General features: G+C 45.1%; 1 protein-coding gene across 1 annotated transcript; it reads left to right on the top strand.

The window, feature by feature from the left end:
- The first annotated feature begins 636 nt into the window (after positions 1-636).
- LOC147975900 (uncharacterized) lies at positions 637-1,256 on the top strand. Its single transcript, XM_087520638.1, has 2 exons — positions 637-757; positions 823-1,256. Exons 1-2 carry the CDS (start codon positions 637-639, stop codon positions 1,254-1,256), a joined length of 555 nt encoding a protein of 184 aa, XP_087376764.1.
- Positions 1,257-24,959: the final 23,703 nt, after the last annotated feature.

Below are 24,959 nucleotides of genomic sequence, written 5' to 3'. Positions count from 1 at the left end.
CAAAGGATGGGGAACCACCACATCAGCACCGCATGAGCGCAAGGGATTACCACAAGCTCTTCACACCACCGGCAAAGCAACGCCGTGTTGAGCTCCTCCACTCCCCCACCCCTTCGAGCAATGAAAGAAGTCAGGCCATAGATGACGAGGAGGAAGACCCAGAAGAGCCAGACTACGCGACCGAGCATTCCACCACTTAGGCATCATTCGCAACCTGGATATGCCCGTTAGTAACCCCTACGGTAGGATAGGTCATGTACCCCTTATGCGAAGTTGAGTCCTTGTAATGGTTCACATGAAACCATGTAGTGTTGTGTTTGCTTTTGATGTGTTTGATGGACGTCGTGTTTTCCTTCGGGAACTTGTAAGCGACTACATCACCCATTTGGATTTTAACGAATGTGTTTGGCCTTTTGGGCCTTGCATGAAAACAATTAGTGTCATACCAACCCCCTTACTAGGCATCCCATCTATATTGCTTCCCCTCATCTTTCCCAATCAAGAGACCTTGACCGCTCCAACAGGATGCCTGTTGTAACACGTACTGGTACCTCTACCCAGCAGCAAGAAGCCGGAGCAGGAGCCAGCCAGGACCAAACCCAAGGACAAGCTCCACCACCGTCACCACCTCCAAACATGGACATGGCTCAGCTTCTCCAAGCCTTCCGAGAGGAACGCCAAGCCAACACTGTAGCCCTCCAGATAATTGCTCAAGCTGTCAATCGCCGGCCGGCAGGAAACGGCAATGGACATTCACGTTGGTGGAGTTCAAGAAGCATGCACCACACACCTTCATCGAGACTGCTGAACCCCTGGATGCAGACGACTGGGTCCGCACCATTGAGGATCTGCTGGAACTAGTTGGATGCACTGAGGACCGTGAGAAGGTGGCGTATGCTGCTCACTGCCTCGGGGCAACTGCTAGAGCTTGGTGGGATGGATTCAAGGCCATGCATGCTGAGCAAAACATCACTTGGAATGACATCAAGGAAGAATTCCGCAAGGCCCACATTCCTTCCGGAATCATGGCCATCAAGAAGCGTGAATTCCGAGCCCTGAAGCAAGGTAGTAGCACTGTCAAGGAGTACATGCAGAAGTTCAGTGTTCTCTCAAGGTACGCTCATGAGGATGTCAGCACTGATGCTGCCAAAAGGGAGCGCTTCATGGAAGGCCTTAACCAGACTCTGCAGTACTCGCTTGTTGTGTGTGACTGCCCGACCTTTCCTAATCTGGTGAACAAGGCACTCATGCATTAGGACAAGCGACGTGCTTTGGACGATACTCGTAAGCGCAAGATGATCAGCAAGGGTAGCTCCAGCAACCAGAAGCCTCACCCGTGGCAGCCAGCCCCGGTCAAACCAACCTATCAGCAGCCAAGAGCCCCTGCACCCCGCACCAACTATCAGCCTCAGCAGTATGCCAACCCCAGACCAGCTTACAACAACCCCAACAACAATGCTGGCAAGAGCAGCAACCCCAATCAAGTCACTTGCTTCGGATGTGGTCAGCCAGGACACTACTCCAAGAATTGCCCCAACAAGAAGCCCGACGCCCCGCGCCCCAATGCGCAGAACCCAGGGGAAGGCCGTGGAATGCCACCAAGGAACCAAGCTCCCCGCAACCCACCCAACAACGACAAGGGTCGTGTGAATCATGTCACTGCAGAAGAAGCCCAGGAAGACCCGGACGTCGTGCCGGGTACGTTCCTTGTTAACTCAGCACCTGCAACTGTCTTGTTTGATTCTGGAGCCACGCATTCATTTGTCACCCAAGAGTTTGCAGTAAAAACTGGCATGACCCCTACACCCCTGAATAACCCTATGGTGGTACAAACCCCCGGAGCAGAGATGAGAGCCAAGGTTGGCTGTAAGGGAGTCGGAATTGTCATTAATGGGGTAGACTTCCTAGCAGACCTTATCGTCTTATGATCTCAAGGCTTGGATGTGATCTTAGGAATGAATTGGCTCATCAAGCACCAAGGCTTGTTAGATTGCGCCAACCGGACCGTCACTGTGACCAATGACCAAGGAGTCGAAGTTAAATTTGCCTCCAACCCCTCCTCTGCTCAAGCCAACCAAGTCAACTGTTTGACTGAAGTTGGATTGGAACAAGTACCGGTAGTATGAGAATACCCCAATGTCTTTCCTGATGAGCTACCGGGAATGCCTCCTGACCGAGACATTGAGTTCATCATCGAGCTCATACCCGGAGCAGGACCCATCTATAAGAAGCCTTATAGAATGGGATCGGAAGAGTTAGCAGAGTTGAATAAGCAACTGGAAGAGTAGTTGAGGAAGGGATTTATCCTCCCTAGTGCCTCCCCTTGGGGATCACCTGTTCTGTTTGTGGCAAAGAAGGACGGTACCATCCGCTTACGCATTGACTACCGATCCCTCAATGAAGTTACAATCAAGAACAAGTATCCACTTCCCAAGATTGAAGATCTGTTTGATCAACTCAATGGGGCCAAGGTGTTCTCCAAGATCAACCTCAGATCTGGGTACTACCAGCTGAAAATCAGACCTCAAGATATTCCGAAGACGGCATTTGTAACCAGATATGGCCTGTATGAGTGCACGGTCATGTCCTTTGGACTGACCAATGCCCCAGCTTACTTCATGTATCTCATGAATAAGGTCTTCATGGAATATTTGGACAAGTTTGTCGTTGTCTTCATTGATGACATTCTTGTCTTCTCGAAGGCGGAAGAAGAGCACGAGCAACACTTGAGGATGGTCCTAGACAAGCTTCGAGAGCACCAACTGTATGCCAAGTTCAACAAGTATGAATTTTGGCTGCGTGAAGTTGGATTCTTGGGTCATGTTTTCACCGAAGAAGGATTGTCGGTCGATCCCGCTAAGATTGAAGCCATGACTAAATGGCAATCCCCAAGCAATGTAAAGGAAGTCAGAAGCTTCCTCGGACTCGTAGGATATTACCGCAAGTTCGTTGAAGGATTCTCAAGCATTGCCCGACCCATGACCCAGCTCTTGAAGAAGGACAAGAAGTTTGAATGGATGCCGAAGTGCAAAGAAAGCTTCCGGGAGCTGAAGAAGAGACTGACCACCGCCCCAGTTCTGGCCACACCAGATATACACAAGGAATTTGTGATATATTGTGATGCGTCAAGAACCGGACTGGGAGGTGTCCTGATGCAAGACGGCCGAGTCGTAGCTTAGCTTTCAAGGCAACTACGGCCTCATGAAGAGAACTATGCTACTCATGATCTTGAATTAGCAGCAGTGGTTCATGCCCTGAAGACATGGCGACATTACCTCCTAGGGAAGCGGTGTGAGATATACACGGATCACAAAAGTCTGAAGTATATTTTCACTCAGAAGGAATTGAACATGAGGCAAAGAAGGTGGCCAGAGTTGATCAAGGATTATGACCTTAGTGTTCAATACCACCCTGGGAAGGGTAATGTGGTAGCAGATGCATTAAGCAGGAATGCTTGTTCCTTGAATGCTATGCTTAAGGAAAGGCTACCCGCCTTGTATGAAGGACTTGAAAGCTTCGGGTTGAAACTGGTTGCACTAGGATTCTTGGCCAACCTCGAAGTTAGGCCTACCCTGATGGATGATGTTAAGGAAGCTCAGAAGGGACACAAGAGTATTGAAGGCATTAAGAGGAAGATCAAGGCAGGCAAGGCCCCAGGATTCTCAGAGGATGAGCAAGGAATTGTGTGGTTTGGGAATCGCATTTGCGTACCCAATAAGATTGAGCTCAAGAATTTGATCTTGCAAGAAGCTCATGACACCCCATATTCCATCCACCCCGGAGGAACCAAGATGTATCAAGACCTAAAGGAGAGATTCTGGTGGCATGGCATGAAGAGAGAGATAGCCACTTTCGTCGCTAAGTGTGACATATGCCAAAGGGACAAAGCTGAACATCAGCGACCCGCTGGATTGTTACAGCCTCTCAAGGTGCCTGAATGGAAATGGGATAAAGTCGGAAAGGACTTCATCACTGGGTTACCCAGGTCAAATAAGGGACATGACTCCATCTGGGTCATAGTCGACCATTTGACCAAAGTAGCCCATTTCATTACTGTCAAAATGACTTACAAGGGAAACCAGCTAGCCAGCCTCTACATCAACAGAATCGTAAGCCTTCATGGTGTTCCCAAGGAGATTGTGTCAGATCGAGGAACCCAGTTTACCTCAAGGTTCTGGAAGAAGTTCCAAGAGGCCATGGGGACCAAGTTGTCCTTCAGCACTGCTTTCCACCCACAGATCGGAGGTCAGATAGAACGAGTGAATCAGATACTCGAAGACATGCTCCGAGCCTGTGTCTTAGCGTATGGAGCTAGGTGGGAAGATTGCCTCCCTTTCACCGAGTTCTCCTACAACAACAGTTATCAGTTAAGCCTCCAGATGGCACCATTTGAGGTGTTGTACGGACGCAAGTGTCGCACACCCCTCAATTGGTCAGAGACTGGAGAAGGACTAGTCTTTGGGCCCGATATCCTCCGTGAAGCAGAAGAACAAGTCCAGCTTGTCAGAGAGCGTTTGGAGACTGCCAAGTGAAGGCAGAAGAGCTATGCTGACTCACGCCGTTGAGACATGATCCTCCGAGTTGGAGACCATGTCTATCTCCGGGTCACAACTCTCAAGGGAACCCAGCGCTTCCATGTCAAAGGAAAACTCGCACCAAGATACATCGGCCCCTTCAAGATCACTGAACGACGAGGAGAAGTGGCTTACTGAAAGTGCAACAATCCCTAGGTGGTTTTGGTAATTCATAACAACATATAGCTCATTGAGCTAATGCTATTCCAAGATGATTATTTCAGGAAAGCTCAATGATTGGCATGGCATGGATGTGAAAGTGGAACCCTCAAAATGCTAAGGACAAAGGATTGGCTCAAGCTCAAAAGCTCAAGACTCTTCATTTTATATTTTAGTGATCCAAGATCACATTGAGTCTTTAGGAAAAGCCAATACTATTAAGGAGGGATGAGGTGTTGCTTAATGAGCCTCTTGCTTCATGTGCTTAGTGATATGCTCCAAAACCCTCAGCTACTTTCCCACTTCCACATATGACCTAAACCCTAAGCCAAACTCGGTCCTACCGATTCTTCCTATCCGGCGCCACCGAGTTTCATTTGTCATAAGCCACTGCTAAACGCTAGCAATTCGGTTCTACCGATAAGGATCTCGGTCTCACCGAGATGGGGTTGCAAACTCTCTGTTTCCCTTTCGTAACTTTTCGGTCCCACCGAAAGAGCGAATCGGTCCCACCGAGATTGCAATGTAAACTCAGTGTTTCCCCTTTGTAACTTTTCGGTCTCACCGAGTTCCACTCGGTCTCACCGAAAGAGCAAATCGGTCCCACCGAGTTTGCCTGACCAACTCTCTGGTTAGCTAATTACCAAATTCGGTCTCACCGAGTTTGTGTAATTGGTCTCACCGAGATTACGTTATGCCCAAACCCTAACCATATCGGTCCTACCGAGTTGCATGTCAGTCCCACCGAAAATCACTAACGGTCACTAGGTTTACATTTTCGGTCCGACCGAGCTTATTGATTCGGTCCCACCGAGATTGGAAAATTGTGTAATGGTTGGATTTTGTGTCGAGGCTATATATACCCCTCCACCTCCTCTTCATTCGATGAGAGAGCCATCAGAACACACACACCATTCCAACTCATATGTTCTGAGAGAGAACCACCTACTCATGTGTTGAGACCAAGATATTCCATTCCTACCATATGAATCTTGATCTCTAGCCTTCCCAAGTTGCTTTCCACTCAAACCTTCTTTCCACCAAATCCAAATCCTATGAGAGAGAGTTGAGTGTTGGGGAGACTATCATTTGAAGCACAAGAGCAAGGACTTCATTACCTACACACCATTTGTTACTTCTTGGAGAGTGGTGTCTCCTAGATTGGCTAGGTGTCACTTGGGAGCCTCCGACAAGATTGTGGAGTTGAACCAAGGAGTTTGTAAGGGCAAGGAGATCGCCTACTTCGTGAAGATCTACCGCTAGTGAGGCAAGTCCTCTGTGGGCGATGGCCATGGTGGGATAGACAAGGTTGCTTCTTCGTGGACCCTTTGTGGGTGGTTGCTTCTTCGTGGACCCTTCGTGGGTGGAGCCCTGTGTGGAATCGCGCAACCGTTACCCTTGGGTGGAGCCCTGTGTGGACTCGCGCAACCGTTACCCTTCGTGGGTTGAAGTCTCCATCAACGTGGATGTAGGATAGCACCACCTATCCGAACCAAGGGAAAAACATCCGTGTCTCCAATAGCGTTTGAATTCTCCAAACCCTTCCCTTTACATTCTTGCAAGTTGCATGCTTTACTTTCCGCTGCCAATATACTCTTTGCATGCTTGCTTGAATTGTGTGATGATTGCTTGACTTGTCCCAAAATAGCTAAAATCTGCCAAGAACTAAAATTGGGAAAAGGTTAAGTTTTTATTTGGTCAAGTAGTCTAATCACCCCCCTCTAGACATACTTTCGATCCTACAAGTGGTATCAGAGCTTTGGTCTCCATTTGCTTGATCTCCATAGCTTTTGGTGGTCATAGCCTTGGTTTCACAACCTAGGAGAGTATGGCGTCTAGCGAGGGAAATTATCACCGTAGAGGTCCTTACTTTGATGGTACTAATTTTGCTAGTTGGAAGCATAAAATGAAAATGCATATTCTTGGACATAACCCCGCCGTTTGGGCTATTGTGTGTGTTGGTTTGCAAGGTGACTTCTTTGATGGGAGAGAACCAAACCGTGAAGCTACCGCGGATGAGTTGAAGATGTTGCAATACAATGCTCAAGCTTGTGATATTCTCTTCAACGGATTGTGCCCCGAAGAATTCAACAAAATCAGCCGTCTTGAGAATGCAAAGGAAATTTGGGACACTTTGATTAATATGCACGAAGGTACCGACTCCGTCAAGGAATCCAAGTTGGATGTGCTTCAAAGCCAACTTGACAAGTTCAAGATGAAGGATGGTGAAGGTGTCGCTGAAATGTACTCTAGGCTTGCTCTCATCACGAATGAGATTGCCGGCTTAGGAAGTGAAGAGATGACCGGCAGATTCATCATCAAGAAGATTCTAAGAGCCTTGGATGGAAAATATGATACCGTGTGCACATTGATCCAAATGATGCCCAATTACAAAGATCTCAAGCCAACGGAGGTGATTGGAAGAATTGTTGCTCATGAGATGTCACTTAAGGATAAAGAGGAACTTCACAACAAATCAAGTGGTGCCTATAAAGCCTCATGTGAAACCCCTACATCATCAAGTGAGAAACAAGACTTCAATGAAGAATTGAGCTTAATGGTGAAGAACTTCAACAAGTTCTAGAAGAGTAGAAGCAAAGATAGAAGCTTCAAGTCAAGGTCCTACAATGACAAAAGATCTTCTAGTCGAGAGCGAAACTGCTACAATTGTGGAAGACCCGGACACTATTCCAATGAGTGTACGGCTCCCTACAAGAGAAGAGAAGATTCTCCAAAAAGAAGAAGCAAAGGATCACCACCAAGAGAGAGAAGGAGTAGAGATGATCGTTATGAACAAAGATACTCACGGAGAAGCAAGGATTCGGAAAGGAAGGAAAAATCATCAAGGAGCTATACAAGACGAAGACATCAAGCTCATGTTGGTGAATGGGTATCCGGCTCCGACTCCGACAGCCACTCCGAGAGAAGTTATCACTCCAACTCCGAAGATACTCAAGATGAAGGTGTTGCCGGTCTAGCACTTGTGTCAACCAACTCCTACGACATATTTGACTCACCAAATGAAGGAATTGGAAGATGCTTCATGGCCAAAGGTCCTAAGGTAACACACCCCGAGTATGTTGATTTCAATAGTGATGAAGATGACTTGTTAGGTGATGATTTGCTTGTTGACAACTCTAGTGATGAATATTATGATGAAAGACCAATTAATCATGCTAATCAAGATAAAACGAATGACAATGATAAGGAGAAGATTGAGGCTCTAACTAAAGAACTAAAAACTCTTAAGTTAGCTCATGACTCTATCTTCGAAGATCATCGAGAGCTTTTAAGAGCTCATGAGAAATTACGCTTTGAAAAGCTCAATCTTGAGCAAGAGCATGAGTTCTTAAGGGCAATCAATGATGATCTCCGCAAGAAAAGTTCTTCTTACATTGCCAAGCGTTTACTCTTATCCACTTACATGCCTCAAGTCAAGTCTAGTAACAAGAACAAGAAAGATTCTTCCTCTAGCAGTAACAATGATCATGATAAATCCAATATTGTTGCTTCTAGTAGTTCTCTTGATTCCACTAATGATTCTCTTAGCCAAGTTACACTTGAGCAAGAAAATAGTTTATTGAAGGGAATTATAGAGAAAGGAGTGTACAAAAGCCTTGCCGGGAGTAAGCAATTCGAGGAAATTGTGCGCAAGCAAGGAATGCATCGGAAGAATCAAGGTGTTGGTTTTGAACGAAAGTTCAATGCCAATGGAGTTGAGTGGGATGAAGATCAATACCCCAAGACAAAGTTTGTCCCTCAACAAGAGAAGTATGATGCTTCTTTCAAGGGGACACAAGCTCAAGATGATCTTCCACCACAAGACTACGAGCAAAAAGGCAAGGACAAGCTTCAAGAGGAAATTGATGCATTTGAAGAAGCTCCTAAGACCTTAGTCAAGTGGATTCCCAAGACTACTTCAAGTTCCACTTCATCAAGTACGACTACAACTCCAAGGATTCCCATCAAGATGATGTGGATCCAAAAGAAGAAGAACTAGAGAGTTCTTGAGGGTGACTCCGCCAACATATCTCACTCTTATCATTTTGGCAAGAACAAGTGCAATCAACTTCCACATCGTGCACTAGTTCAAGGAGTCACAAACCCTCTTGTTGGTAAGACAAGGGACAAGGTAACCTAAAAGTTTTCATGGACATCATCTTGTGTGTGCATCACTCTATGTCTATGGATATCCTTGTTTGTTCCTTGTGGGACTAACCCATGTAGGTATTGAAAGTGCAATTCACTCAAATGGATAGCTCCAAGAGATCTACATCAACATTGAGCATCCACATCTTCAATATCTACATGAAGTCATCATCGACAAAACCCAAGGTTAGTTCATCCCTCTGAAGGAAATATGCCCTAGAGGCAATAATAAAGTTATTATTTATTTCCTTATAATCATGATAAATGTTTATTATTCATGCTAGAATTGTATTAACCAGAAACAAAAATACATGTGTGAATACATAGACAAACAAAGTGTCACTAGTATGCCTCTACTTGACTAGCTCGTTAACCAAAGATGGTTATGTTTCCTAACCATGAACAATGAGTTGTTATTTGATTAACGAGGTCACATCATTAGTTGAATGATCTGATTGACATGACCCATTCCATTAGCTTAGCACCCGATCGTTTAGTATGTTGCTATTGCTTTCTTCATGACTTATACATGTTCCTATAACTATGAGATTATGCAACTCCCGTTTACCGGAGGAACACTTTGGGTACTACCAAACGTCACAACATAACTGGGTGATTATAAAGGAGTACTACAGGTGTCTCCAATGGTACATGTTGGGTTGGCGTATTTCGAGATTAGGTTTTGTCACTCTGATTGTCAGAGAGGTATCTCTGGGGCCCTCTCGGTAATACACATCACATAAGCCTTGCAAGCATTGTAACTAAGATGTTAGTTGTGAGATGATGTATTACGGAACGAGTAAAGAGACTTGCCGGTAACGAGATTGAACTAGGTATTGGATACCGACGATCGAATCTCGGGCAAGTAACATACCGATGACAAAGGGAACAACGTATGTTGTTATGCGGTCTGACCGATAAAGATCTTCGTAGAATATGTAGGAGCCAATATGGGCATCCAGGTCCCGCTATTGGTTATTGACTGGAGACGTGTCTCGGTCATGTCTACATTGTTCTCAAACCCGTAGGGTCCGCACGCTTAAGGTTACGATGACAGTTATATTATGAGTTTATGCATTTTTGATGTAGCGAAGGTTGTTCGGAGTCCCGGATGTGATCATGGACATGACGAGGAGTCTCGAAATGGTCGAGACGTAAATATTGATATATTGGAAGCCTATGTTTGGATATTGGAAGTGTTCCGGGTGAAATCGGGATTTTACCGGAGTACCGGGAGGTTACCGGAACCCCCCGGGAGCCATATGGGCCTTAATGGGCTTTAGTGGAAAGGAGAAAGGGGCAGCCCAAGGTGGCTGCGCACCTCCCCCCTCCCCTAGTCCTATTAGGACTAGGAGAAGGTGGACGGCCCCCCTCTCCCTCTTTCCCCCTCGGGGAATCCTAGTCCAACTAGGATTGGGGGGGGGAGTCCTACTCCCGGAAGGAGTAGGACTCCTCCTGCGCCCTCCTCCTTGGCCGGCGCCCCCTCCCCCTTGGCTCCTTTATATACTGAGGCAGAGGCACCCCAGAAACACACAAGTTGATCCATGTGATCTATTCCTTAGCCGTGTGCGGTGCCCCCTGCCACCATATTCCTCGATAATACTGTAGCGGAGTTTAGGCGAAGCCCTGCTGCTGTAGTACATCAAGATCGTCACCACGCTGTCGTGCTGACGGAACTCTTCCCCGACACTTTGCTGGATCGGAGTCCGGGGATCGTCATCGAGCTGAACGTGTGCTCGAACTCGGAGGTGCCGTAGTTTCGGTGCTTGATCGGTTGGATCATGAAGACGTACGACTACTTCCTCTACGTCGTGTCAGCGCTTCCGCAGTTGGTCTGCGTTGGGTACGTAGACAACACTCTCCCCCTCGTTGCTATGCATCACATGATCTTGCGTGTGCGTAGGAATTTTTTTGAAATTACTACGAAACCCAACAGTGGTATCCGAGCCTAGGTTATTTATGTTGATGTTATATGCACGAGTAGAACACAAGTGAGTTGTGGGCGATATAAGTCATACTGCCTACCAGCATGTCATACTTTGGTTCGGCGGCATTGTTGGACGAGACGACCCGGACCAACCTTACGCGTACGCTTACGCGAGACCGGTTCCCCCGACGTGCTTTGCACACAGGTGGCTTGCGGGCGACTGTCTCTCCAACTTTAGTTGAACCAAGTATGGCTACGCCCGGTCCTTGCGAAAGTTAAAACGGAGTCTATTTGACAAACTATCGTTGTGGTTTTTGATGCGTAGGTGAGATTGGTTCTTGCTTAAGCCCGTAGCAGCCACGTAAAACTTGCAACAACAAAGTAGAGAACGTCTAACTTGTTTTTGCAGGGCATGTTGTGATGTGATATGGTCAAGGCATGATGCTGAATTTTATTGTATGAGATGATCATGTTTTGTAACCGAGTTATCGGCAACTGGCAGGAGCCATATGGTTGTCGCTTTATTGTATGCAATGCAATCGCGATGTAATGCTTTACTTTATTACTAAACGGTAGTGATAGTCGTGGAAGCATAAGATTGGCGAGACGACAACGATGCTACAATGGAGATCAAGGTGTCGCGCCGGTGACGATGGTGATCATGACGGTGCTTCGGATATGGAGATCACAAGCACAAGATGATGATGGCCATATCATATCACTTATATTGATTGCATGTGATGTTTATCTTTTTATGCATCTTATCTTGCTTTGATTGACGGTAGCATTATAAGATGATCTCTCACTAAATTATCAAGAAGTGTTCTCCCTGAGTATGCACCGTTGCCAAAGTTCGTCGTGCCCAGACACCACGTGATGATCGGGTGTGATAAGCTCTACATCCATCTACAACGGGTGCAAGCCAGTTTTGCACACGCAGAATACTCAGGTTACACTTGACGAGCCTAGCATATACAGATATGGCCTCGGAACACGGAGACCGAAAGGTCGAGCGTGAATCATATAGTAGATATGATCAACATAACGATGTTCACCATTGAAAACTACTCCATCTCACGTGATGATCGGTTATGATTTAGTTGATTTGGATCACGTAATCACTTAGAAGATTAGAGGGATGTCTATCTAAGTGGGAGTTCTTAAGTAATTTGATTAATTGAACTTAAACTTATCATGAACTTAGTACATGATAGTATCTTGCTTGTTTATGTTGATTGTAGATAGATGGCTCGTGCTGTTGTTCCGTTGAATTTTAATGCGTTCCTTGAGAAAGCGAAGTTGAAAGATGATGGTAGCAATTACACGGACTGGGTCCGTAACTTGAGGATTATCCTCATTGCTGCTCAGAAGAATTACGTCCTGGAAGCACCGCTGGGTGCCAGGCCTGCTGCTGGAGCAACACCAGATGTTATGAACGTCTGGCAGAGCAAAGCTGATGACTACTCGATAGTTCAGTGTGCCATGCTTTACGGCTTAGAATCGGGACTTCAATGACGTTTTGAACGTCATGGAGCATATGAGATGTTCCAAGAGTTGAAGTTAATATTTCAAGCAAATGCCCGGATTGAGAGATATGAAGTCTCCAATAAGTTCTATAGCTGCAAGATGGAGGAGAACAGTTCTGTCAGTGAGCATATACTCAAAATGTCTAGGTATAATAATCACTTGATTCAATTGGGAGTTAATCTTTCGGATGATTGCGTCATTGACAGAATTCTCCAATCACTGCCACCAAGCTACAAAAGCTTCATGATGAACTATAATATGCAAGGGATGAACAAGACTATTCTCGAGCTCTTCGCAATGCTGAAAGCTGCGGAGGTAGAAATCAAGAAGGAGCATCAAGTGTTGATGGTTAACAATACCATTAGTTTCAAGAAAAAGGGCAAAGGGAAGAAGAAGGGGAACTTCAAGAAGAACGGCAAGCAAGTTGCTGCTCAAGAGAAGAAACCCAAGTCTGGACCTAAGCCTGAAACTGAGTGCTTCTACTACAAGCAGACTGGTCACTGGAAGCGGAACTGCCCCAAGTATTTGGCGGATAAGAAGGATGGCAAGGTGAACAAAGGTATATGTGATATACATGTTATTGATGTGTACCTTACTAGAGCTCGCAGTAGCACCTGGGTATTTGATACTGGTTCTGTTGCTAATATTTGCAACTCGAAACAGGGACTACGGAATAAGCGGGCACTGGCAAAGGACGAGGTGACGATGCGCGTGGGAAACGGTTCCAAAGTCGATGTGATCGCGGTCGGCACGCTACCTCTACATCTACCTTCGGGATTAATATTAGACCTAAATAATTTTTATTTGGTGCCAGCGTTGAGCATGAACATTATATCTGGATCTTGTTTAATGCGAGACGGTTATTCATTTAAATCAGAGAATAATGGTTGTTCTATTTATATGAGTAATATCTTTTATGGTCATGCACCCTTGAAGAGTGGTCTATTCTTATTGAATCTCGATAGTAGTAATACACATATTCATAATGTTGAAGCAAAAAGATGCAGAGTTGATAATGAAAGTGCAACTTATTTGTGGCACTGTCGTTTAGGTCATATCGGTGTAAAGCGCATCAAGAAACTCCATACTGATGGACTTTTGGAACCACTTGATTATGAATCACTTGGTACTTGCGAACCATGCCTCATGGGCAAGATGACTAAAACACCGTTCTCCGGTACTATAGAGAGAGCAACAGATTTGTTGGAAATCATACATACCGATGTATGTGGTCCGATGAATATTGAGGCTCGTGGCGGATATCGTTATTTTCTCACCTTCACAGATGATTTAAGCAGATATGGGTATATCTACTTAATGAAACATAAATCTGAAACATTTGAAAAGTTCAAAGAATTTCAGAGTGAAGTTGAAAATCATCGTAACAAGAAAATAAAGTTTCTACGATCTGATCGTGGAGGAGAATATTTGAGTTACGAGTTTGGTGTACATTTGAAAAATTGTGGAATATTTTCGCAACTCACGCCACCCGGAACACCATGGCGTAATGGTGTGTCCGAACGTCGTAATCGTACTTTACTAGATATGGTGCGATCTATGATGTCTCTTACAGATTTACCGCTATCATTTTGGGGTTATGCTTTAGAGACGCCCGCATTCACGTTAAATAGGGCACCATCAAAATCCGTTGAGACGACGCCTTATGAACTGTGGTTTGGCAAGAAACCAAAGTTGTCGTTTCTTAAAGTTTGGGGCTGCGATGCTTATGTGAAAAAGCTTAACCTGATAAGCTCGAACCCAAATCGGAGAAATGTGTCTTCATAGGATACCCAAAGGAGACTGTTGGGTACACCTTCTATCACAGATCCGAAGGCAAGACATTCGTTGCTAAGAATGGATCCTTTCTAGAGAAGGAGTTTCTCTCGAAAGAAGTGAGTGGGAGGAAAGTAGAACTTGACGAGGTAACTGTACCTGCTCGCTTACTGGAAAGTAGTACATCACAGAAAACTGTTTCAGTGACACCTACACCAGTTAGTGAGGAAGCTAATGATAATGATCATGAAACTTCAGATCAAGATACTACTGAACCTCGTAGATCAACCAGAGTAAGATCCGCACCAGTGTGGTACGGTAATCCTGTTCTGGAAATCATGCTACTAGATCATGATGAACCTATGAACTATGAAGAGGCGATGGTGAGCCCAGATTCCGCAAAGTGGCTTGAAGCCATGAAATCTGAGATGGGATCCATGTATGAGAACAAAGTATGGACTTTGGTTGACTTGCCCGATGATAGGCAAGCAATTGAGAATAAATGGATCTTCAAGAAGAAGACTGACGCTGATGGTAATGTTACTGTCTACAAAGCTCGACTTGTCGCGAAAGGTTTTCGACAAGTTCAAGGGGTTGACTACGATGAGACCTTCTCACCCGTAGCGATGCTTAAGTCTGTCTGAATCATGTTAGCAATTGCCGCATTTTATGATTATGAAATTTGGCAGATGGATGTCAAAACTGCATTCCTGAATGGATTTCTGGAAGAAGAGTTGTATATGATACAACCGGAAGGTTTTGTCGATCCAAAGGGGGCTAACAAAGTGTGCAAGCTCCAGCGATCCATTTATGGACTGGTGCAAGCCTCTCGGAGTTGGAATAAACGCTTTGATAGTGTGATCAAAGCATTTGGTTTTATACAGACTTTTGGAGAAGCCTGTATTTACAAGAAAGTGAGTGGGAGCTCTGTAGCATTTCTGATATTATATGTGGATGACATATTGCTGATTGGAAATGATATAGAATTTCTGGATAGCATAAAGGGATACTTGAATAAGAGTTTTTCAATGAAAGACCTCGGTGAAGCTGCTTACATATTAGGCATTAAGATCTATAGAGATAGATCAAGACGCTTATTTGGACTTTCACAAAGCACATACCTTGACAAGATTTTGAAAAAGTTCAAAATGGATCAAGCAAAGAAAGGGTTCTTGCCTGTGTTACAAGGTGTGAAGTTGAGTCAGACTCAATGCCCGACCACTCCAGAAGATAGAGAGAAAATGAAAGATGTTCCCTATGCTTCAGCCATAGGCTCTATCATGTATGCAATGCTGTGTACTAGACCTGATGTGTGCCTTGCTATAAGTTTAGCAGGGAGGTACCAAAGTAATCCAGGAGTGGATCACTGGACAGCGGTCAAGAACATCCTGAAATACCTGAAAAGGACTAAGGATATGTTTCTCGTATATGGAGGTGACAAAGAGCTCACCGTAAAAGGTTACGTTGATGCAAGCTTTGACACTGATCCGGACGATTCTAAATCGCAAACCGGATACGTGTTTACATTAAACGGTGGAGCTGTCAGTTGGTGCAATTCTAAACAAAGCGTCGTAGCGGGATCTACATGTGAAGAGGAGTACATAGCTGCTTCGGAAGCAGCAAATGAAGGAGTCTGGATGAAGGAGTTCATATCCGATCTAGGTGTCATACCTAGTACATCGGGACCAATGAAAATCTTTTGTGACAATACTGGTGCAATTGCCTTGGCAAAGGAATCCAGATTTCACAAAAGGACCAAACACATCAAGAGACACTTCAATTCCATCCGGGATCTAGTCCAGGTGGGAGACATAGAGATTTGCAAGATACATACGGATCTGAATGTTGCTGACCCGTTGACTAAGCCTCTTCCACGAGCAAAACATGATCAGCACCAAGGCTCCATGGGTGTTAGAATCATTACAGTGTAATCTAGATTATTGACTCTAGTGCAAGTGAGAGACTGAAGGAAATATGCCCTAGAGGCAATAATAAAGTTATTATTTATTTCCTTATAATCATGATAAATGTTTATTATTCATGCTAGAATTGTATTAACCGGAAACAAAATACATGTGTGAATACATAGACAAACAAAGTGTCACTAGTATGCCTCTACTTGACTAGCTCGTTAATCAAAGATGGTTATGTTTCCTAACCATGAACAATGAGTTTTTATTTGATTAACAAGGTCACATCATTAGTTGAATGATCTGATTGACATGACCCATTCCATTAGCTTAGCACCCGATCGTTTAGTATGTTGCTATTGCTTTCTTCATGACTTATACATGTTCCTATAACTATGAGATTATGCAACTCCCGTTTACCGGAGGAACACTTTGGGTACTACCAAACGTCACAACATAACTGGGTGATTATAAAGGAGTACTACAGGTGTCTCCAATGGTACATGTTGGGTTGGCGTATTTCGAGATTAGGTTTTGTCACTCCGATTGTCGGAGAGGTATCTCTGGGGCCCTCTCGGTAATACACATCACATAAGCCTTGCAAGAATTGTAACTAAGATGTTAGTTGTGAGATGATGTATTACGGAACGAGTAAAGAGACTTGCCGGTAACGAGATTGAACTAGGTATTGGATACCGACGATCGAATCTCGGGCAAGTAACATACCGATGACAAAGGGAACAACGTATGTTGTTATGCGGTCTGACCGATAAAGATCTTCGTAGAATATGTAGGAGCCAATATGGGCATCCAGGTCCCGCTATTGGTTATTGACCGGAGACGTGTCTCGGTCATGTCTACATTGTTCTCGAACCCGTAGGGTCCGCACGCTTAAGGTTACGATGACAGTTATATTATGAGTTTATGCATTTTGATGTAGCGAAGGTTGTTCGGAGTCCCGGATGTGATCATGGACATGACGAGGAGTCTCGAAATGGTCGAGACGTAAAGATTGATATATTGGAAGCCTATGTTTGGATATCGGAAGTGTTCCGGGTGAAATCGGGATTTTACCGGAGTACCGAGAGGTTACCGGAACCCCCCGGGAGCCATATGGGCCTTAATGGGCTTTAGTGGAAAGGAGAAAGGGGCAGCCCAAGGTGGCTGCGCTCCTCCCCCCTCCCCTAGTCCTATTAGGACTAGGAGAAGGTGGTCGGCCCCCCTCTCCCTCTTTCCCCCTCGGGGAATCCTAGTCCAACTAGGATTGGGGGGGGGAGTCCTACTCCCGGAAGGAGTAGGACTCCTCCTGCGCCCTCCTCCTAGGCCGGCGCCCCCCTCTCCCTTGGATCCTTTATATACTGAGGCAGAGGCACCCCAGAAACACACAAGTTGATCCACGTGATCTATTCCTTAGCCGTGTGCGGTGCCCCCTGCCACCATATTCCTCGATAATACTGTAGCGGAGTTTAGGCGAAGCCCTGCTGCTGTAGTACATCAAGATCGTCACCACGCCATCGTGCTGACGGAACTCTTCCCCGACACTTTGCTGGATCGGAGTCCGGGGATCGTCATCGAGCTGAACGTGTGCTCGAACTCGGAGGTGCCGTAGTTTCGGTGCTTGATCGGTTAGATCGTGAAGACGTACGACTACTTCCTCTACGTCGTGTCAGCGCTTCCGCAGTCGGTCTGCGTTGGGTACGTAGACAACACTCTCCCCCTCATTGCTATGCATCACATGATCTTGCGTGTGCGTAGGAATTTTTTTGAAATTACTACGAAACCCAACACCCTCTTAGGGGGGATATCACATCTAGGGGGAGCTTTACTCTAAGACTTGAGCTAAAGCAACTCTAAAGATGTGAACACAACAATGCTTTATGTAAAAGTGGTAACCCCACTTGAGCTTAAACGATGAGTATGACCTATGATCAAGTGTTCTCACTTGACTCCTAAGTCAATATACTCATATATAGATGACCTAGTCATCGCAATTTGCTTGATAGATGCTAGAATTGGTTGCGCATGCCTTGTCACATATTTCATTTGCCATCTTATTGTGTGAGCATGCTGGTTGCATATTTTACTCATTCAAGGACATCCACTTGTTGTTTTGATTGTTCGGTTTTATCTTCTTTTGCCAAGTGGATGGACAAGAATGCCTAAGAACCTCCTCTAGCTATCTATGCTTTTCTCGTCTCAAACTATATTCATGCTGCATCACAAAATTTGATCAAGTCAGATTCGAACCACTCTGTGTGAGGAGCTCTCGGAGTCCCCGATTCGTCATAGACTTAAACTTCCAAAACCTCTTTATGATTCTCGGTCTGACCGATACTCCACTTTTGGTCCTACCGAGATCATTAAGTTGATCTAGGTTTTCGATCTCGGTGCAACCGATTTGAACCTTTCGGTCACACCGAGTTTCAGTAACTGCACGCAGTTATGAATCTCGGTGCCACCGAGTCGTTCCACTCGGTCACACCGACAGGGTCGGGCTATATATAGTCACGGGCAAAATTTGGAAATTTCTCCGAACCCCTTCGCCCGCGTGATAGCCTGCTCTGCCCTCGTGGTCTCCAGATCGTCTTCTTGCCGCCAGCAGCCTCCAGTCGCTGGTCTCCGTCGCCGTCAACGGGAATTCTGCCCCGCCGTTGCCGCCGTAGCAAGTCCCTGCCGAACTAGGGTATGGACTTGATCTTTGTGCTATTCCTCAATCTGATTCCTAGCACATTGTGATCATATTGATTCTAGCCACGTTTGATAAACTTCTATCCAGTCAAAACGCCCGTAGATTAGGTTTGATTCGAAAATTCTAGGTTTAGGTTTCCGCCGAAAACATCTCGGACCCACCGAGTTGAAAAACTCGGTCCCACCGATTTGGCTTATGCCATTGCACAAGTGAGACTCGGTCTGACCGATAATTACTTATCGGTGTGACCGATTTTGGAACTCTGTGAAACCCTAGCAGTCTCGGTGCCACCGAACTGTGACTCGGTCCTACCGAGTTCACTAGTTTAGGTTCCAAAATTGCTTCGGTATCACCGAGTTTGAAAATCGGTAGATCCGAGATGATTTCAGTAGGAAACTAAAACTAAGTTTTTGGATCATTCTTTTTGCAAAAATCTCTGCATTTCGTGATGCTCATCTTTTCTACCTCATCTATAATCTGTTCACAGGGTCAGCAGTCAGAGCTTACAGCATGTCAGACCAAAGTGATAGCCAGAATGTGTCAGAACAGCAAGTGGTGATGAGTGAGGGCACTAGTCCCTCCAGCTCTTCTGATGAAGGCAGCAGTAGCACTCCTAGCAACTTGCCAAAGGCTGCCACGAGACAGAGGAAGAAGAGGACTTTAGATTCCGAAGATGAAGACTATGTGGCAGAGGAAGAGGCCACTTCCAAGAGAGTTGAGCCAGCTCAAGGCACAAAGCCAGGGCTGAAAATCAAAAGGCCAGCAGGCAGGCAGCCAATGTCAAAGGCCAGAATGTCAACTGAGAAGCCCATAGAGCCATTTGTAGCTGAGAGCAAGAAAAGAAAGGAAAGGGTGAAGAAGACTGTGGCTAGAGTACTTGGCAAAGCTTCCATCATGGAAGAGGAAGAAGAAGAAGAGGTAGCTGCACCAGCACCCAAGGCACCCAAGCTAATGGGAGATGCCATAAAATCAGGGGGAGCTGCTTCCAAGGCCAAGCCAGCTCCAAAGCCAAAGCCCAAGAGGAACACATGGAGCATTCCTGCAGCTGAGAAGAACAAGGCCCCAGTGCCTGAGACTGTTGCTGAAGAGGAGGAAGAGAATGTCCTAAGGAAGCTAAAGCCCAAGATCCCAGACCACAACGATGCTCATCCTGTGGCTAAGGACATGAAGCTCAGGAGAGATTCAGGGCTGAGGAAATGGAGAGAAGCAGACCCGTATGCTTCAAGGAGAAGGACTGCCGTGGACTACAGGTTTCACACCAAGGAGCAGCAGGATTTTTATGAGACAGTGCTGCTAAATAAGAAGCCCATTGTCTGTGATATGCGATGGGTTGATTGGACATACATCAAGGACAATGAGGAGCACTATCCTGGAGTGCAAGACAGCTTCATAGCTTGTGGAGTAGCTGACTTTGTTGGGCAGAAGCTCACAAAGTGGAACGAGGAACTCATCATGCAGTTCTACTCCACAACTCACTTTTATCCAGATGGGAGGATCACATGGATGTCTGAGGGTACAAGGTACCAATCTACAGTGGCTGAGTGGGCACAGATCATAAATGCCCCAGAGGAGCAAGATGATGACTTGGATATCTATGCCAAGAAGAAAATGGACCACAACTCAATGTCAAATATGTACAAGGAGATCCCAAATGAAGCACTTGATACCTTCAAGTTTGGCTCAGTACATTACCTTCTGTCAGGACTCCTGACTATCAATTGGATCTTGAGGCACACCTTACTGCCCAAGTCTGGAGATCACAAGATGATCAGAGGCCATGCTATCAACTTGCTACATGTGTTTGATGTGCCTCAGAAGTTCAAGGTGATGAGCCTCATAGTGGAAACAATCAAGAGGACTGCGGCAGATCAGAAGAGGAGCTGCGGATATGCACCTCAAATTCAGGAGCTCATCAACTCCAAGATGGGCACGGGCATATATTTATTGGATAAGGAACATTTGCCCATCCGTCCAGATTTTGAGAACAATGAAGTTGTGATGACTGAGAATGAGCCATCGTTTGCACAAGCTTACGCAAAGAAGGAGAAGGCAAGGAAGGAGAAAGCTGCCAAGATGCCAACTCAAGAGGAGGCATCTGAATACTTCTTGAAGACCAAACAAGAGCAGCTTGGTTACTTGATTGCATCCACGCTGAGGATTGAGCAAAGTCTGGCCACCCTCACTCAGAATCAGCAGAGCCTAGAGAGAATCATGGAACAGAAGTTCTATGACTTGGATGTCAAAGTAACAGAAGTTCAGTCTGCAGTGGAGCAGCTCTAGGAGGACATGCAGGAGAGGAGAGGCAGGACTACTACTCATGCCTTTGCCAGAGTGCCAAGAGGTCCGAGGTCATCTGCCGTGCCAGTTGCTGACACAAGAGCCACCACCTCAGCACCAGCCACAGCCTCAGTTCCACCAGCTCCAGCATCTACTTCAGCTCCAACTCCAGCGTCTACTTCAGCATCTACCGAAGCCTTCGTCCTTGGAGTGATCCGGACTCCACCACCACCTGAAGATGCCTGAGCGTCGATCTAGTGCTATGCATTTTCTAGGAACTTTTTGGTAACTTGTTGCCAAAGGGGGAGAAGATGTATAGATCATAGGCTTCGAGAGAGAGAGTGTTGCTTTTCTCTCTTGCTTTATTTGGTGGTTTTTCGAACTCCTTTGCTTTTGAGTGCTTGAGATACTGTGCTTGTGAGACATTGATGATCATGTGTTTGATCATAAGCTACACTTAATGTTTGCTTAATGCTATTATCCTATCTATCTTATGTGATCATTCACTATTCTTGGTGATGAGTGCATGTATTTCATTCTTATCATTTTAAGCGCTCCACCAAGATGTATGTGACATGGAAGAGTAACCCATGATTCTAACTCCTTATGCATTGGCAGTCCAAAGCAAATTTTAAATATGCACAAATTTAGGGGGAGCTCTTACTTATCACATACTTCTCAAAGCGACGATATATTTCATGTTTATTATCATTTGTCGAAGCTTTGATCTATATGTTGTCATCAATTACCAAAAAGGGGGAGATTGAAAGTGCAACTATCCCTAGGTGGTTTTGGTAATTCATAACAACATATAGCTCATTGAGCTAATGCTATTCCAAGATGATTATTTCAGGAAAGCTCAATGATTGGCATGGCATGGATGTGAAAGTGGAACCTTCAAAATGCTAAGGACAAAGGATTGGCTCAAGCTCAAAAGCTCAAGACTCTTCATTTTATATTTTAGTGATCCAAGATCACATTGAGTCTTTAGGAAAAGCCAATACTATTAAGGAGGGATGAGGTGTTGCTTAATGAGCCTCTTGCTTCATGTGCTTAGTGATATGCTCCAAAACCCTCAGCTACTTTCCCACTTCCACATATGATCTAAACCCTAAGCCAAACTCGGTCCTACTGATTCTTCCTATCCGGCGCCACCGAGTTCCATTTGTCATAAGCCACTGCCAAACCCTAGCAATTCGGTTCTACCGATAAGGATCTCGGTCTCACCGAGATGGGGTTGCAAACTCTTCGTTTCCCTTTCGTAACTTTTCGGTCCCAACGAAAGAGCGAATCGGTCCCACCGAGATTGCAATGTAAACTCAGTGTTTCCCCTTTGTAACTTTTCAGTCTCACCGAGTTCCACTCGGTCTCACCGAAAGAGCAAATCGGTCCCACCAAGTTTGCCTGACCAACTCTCTGGTTAGCTAATTACCAAATTCGGTCTCACCGAGTTTGTGTAATCGGTCTCACCGAGATTACGTTATGCCCAAACCCTAACCATATCGGTCCTACCGAGTTGCATGTCAGTCCCACCGAAAATCACTAACGGTCACTAGGTTTACATTTTCGGTCCGACCGAGCTTATTGATTCGGTCCCACCGAGATTGGAAAACTGTGTAACGGTTGGATTTTGTGTGGAGGCTATATATACCCCTCCACCTCCTCTTCATTCGATGAGAGAGCCATCAGAACACACACACCATTACAACTCATATGTTCTGAGAGAGAACCACCTACTCATGTGTTGAGACCAAGATATTCCATTCCTACCATATGAATCTTGATCTCTAGCCTTCCCAAGTTGCTTTCCACTCAAACCTTCTTTCCACCAAATCCAAATCCTATGAGAGAGAGTTGAGTGTTGGGGAGACTATCATTTGAAGCACAAGAGCAAGGAGTTCATTACCTACACACCATTTGTTACTTCTTGGAGAGTGGTGTCTCCTAGATTGGCTAGGTGTCACTTGGGAGCCTCCGACAAGATTGTGGAGTTGAACCAAGGAGTTTGTAAGGGCAAGGAGATCGCCTACTTCGTGAAGATCTACCGCTAGTGAGGCAAGTCCTGTGTGGGCGATGGCCATGGTGGGATAGACAAGGTTGCTTCTTCGTGGACCCTTTGTGGGTGGTTGCTTCTTCATGGACCCTTCGTGGGTGGAGCCCTGTGTGCACTCGCGCAACCGTTACCCTTGGGTGGAGCCCTGTGTGGACTCGCGCAACCGTTACCCTTCGTGGGTTGAAGTCTCCATCAACGTGGATGTAGGATAGCACCACCTATCCGAACCACGGGAAAAACATCCGTGTCTCCAATAGCGTTTGAATTCTCCAAACCCTTCCCTTTACATTCTTGCAAGTTGCATGCTTTACTTTCCGCTGCCAATATACTCTTTGCATGCTTGCTTGAATTGTGTGATGATTGCTTGACTTGTCCCAAAATAGCTAAAATCTGCCAAGAACTAAAATTGGGAAAAGGTTAAGTTTTTATTTGGTCAAGTAGTCTAATCACCCCCCTCTAGACATACTTTCGATCCTACACTTACCAGTTGGAACTGCCACCTGAACTATCCGATGTGCACAACGTATTCCACGTGTCACAACTCAGGAAGTGTCTCCAAGTTCCAGACAAGCCTGATCTTTACAAGGACGTCGAACACCAAGCCATTGACCTTCAGCCCGATTTGACCTACCGTGAGAGACACATCTGCATTTTGCACGAGGCTGAATGATGCACTCAAAGCCACACCATCAAGTACTTCAAGGTCTAGTGGAGCAACCACACTGAAGCAGAAGCAACCTGGGAACGTGAAGACTACCTTAGATCTGAGTTTTCGTATCTCTTTAAAGCCCAGTTTAGGAATCTCGGGGACGAGATTCTTGTAAGGGGGGTAGGTCTGTCACACCCTGCATTTTGTAACATTTCATTTGCATTAATAAAGCATAAAGATTTGGACCAACAAAAAACTTTTGCACTATTTGGCTTTTTATTTTGGAGTTGGTTTTCTCTCTGTGATTTTCAAGTGCTCTTTAAAGTCAACTACTCCACCTTCTGTACTTCATCTCCCTGCTCCAAACATCTGCCCAATGATCATGCCATGTGTATAGTGCAATATAGTATTTTCTTCCAAAAATAATTTCGCCAAATAGTATTTTCAAAAATTAGTTTTCCAAAAACCCCTAAATTGAGGTTTGCACTAAAAGTACTTGATTTGGGGTATGAAAAATGTTTCAAAGAGTATATTTGAAACCTATTAGATATAGGATTCCCATAAACCACAAAAATATAGTTTTAGGAGTTATTTTCCTATTTTATTTAAAAGCTTTTTCTTAACGCCAGAAATGGTCTTTAATAGGGAAAAATTATTTTATTGTTTCAAAAATATGTGACAAAAATCAGGGAAACTCAGTGGACATATATCTTCCATACATAAGAGTTTCAACACATGGTCATGTTAAAAATATTGGACAAAACCTCCCAAAACCATTTCTGCCCATTTCAAGGATTTGAAATATTTCTATAAGAAATATTTTCATAAAAATCCAAGGAAAATCCAGAAAGTCACAAATGCATATTTTGATCACCTTGCAAAGCCTCATGTCAATCAAGGTCATTTTGGTTCACCAAAATGCCCCAATACCCTCTCTGACCAGAATCAAATTTGAACAATTTTGTACTACAACTTTCTCTCCTTGACCCCAACTTTTGTGGGCATGTTCACATGACCAAATGAGGCCACTACACCAAGTGGTACATCAAGGAGAAGTGATCTCCTCAACTAGATCTACACAAGTTCATTTCTACAAATTTCTAGGGTTTACAAAAGTTGCATTGGCAACTTTGCCCAAATAAGCTCCAAATTGGTGGAAGGCTCTAATTATATGTGTTATTACACCCTGTGGAGACTCATGGCAATTGGAAATATTTTGCTTGCCCAAACCATTATCAAACACCTTTTGACACTTCTCCAAAATGCCATTTT

This window comes from Triticum urartu, chromosome 4A, assembly GCF_056163025.1.
Source record: "Triticum urartu cultivar PI428250 chromosome 4A, HENAU_Tu73, whole genome shotgun sequence".
In the NCBI taxonomy this organism is placed as follows: Eukaryota; Viridiplantae; Streptophyta; class Magnoliopsida; order Poales; family Poaceae; genus Triticum; species Triticum urartu.
The sequence above is the reverse complement of the archived record's forward strand: the minus strand, read 5'-3'. Positions and strand labels throughout refer to the sequence as shown.

Coding starts and splice junctions, on each gene's coding strand:
- LOC147975900 (XM_087520638.1), top strand. CDS start 637: ATGGACATGGCTCAGCTTCTCCAAGCCTTCCGAGAGGAACGCCAAGCC. Junction 758..822: donor AAACGGCAATGGACATTCAC/GTTGGTGGAGTT, acceptor CCCTGGATGCAG/ACGACTGGGTCCGCACCATT.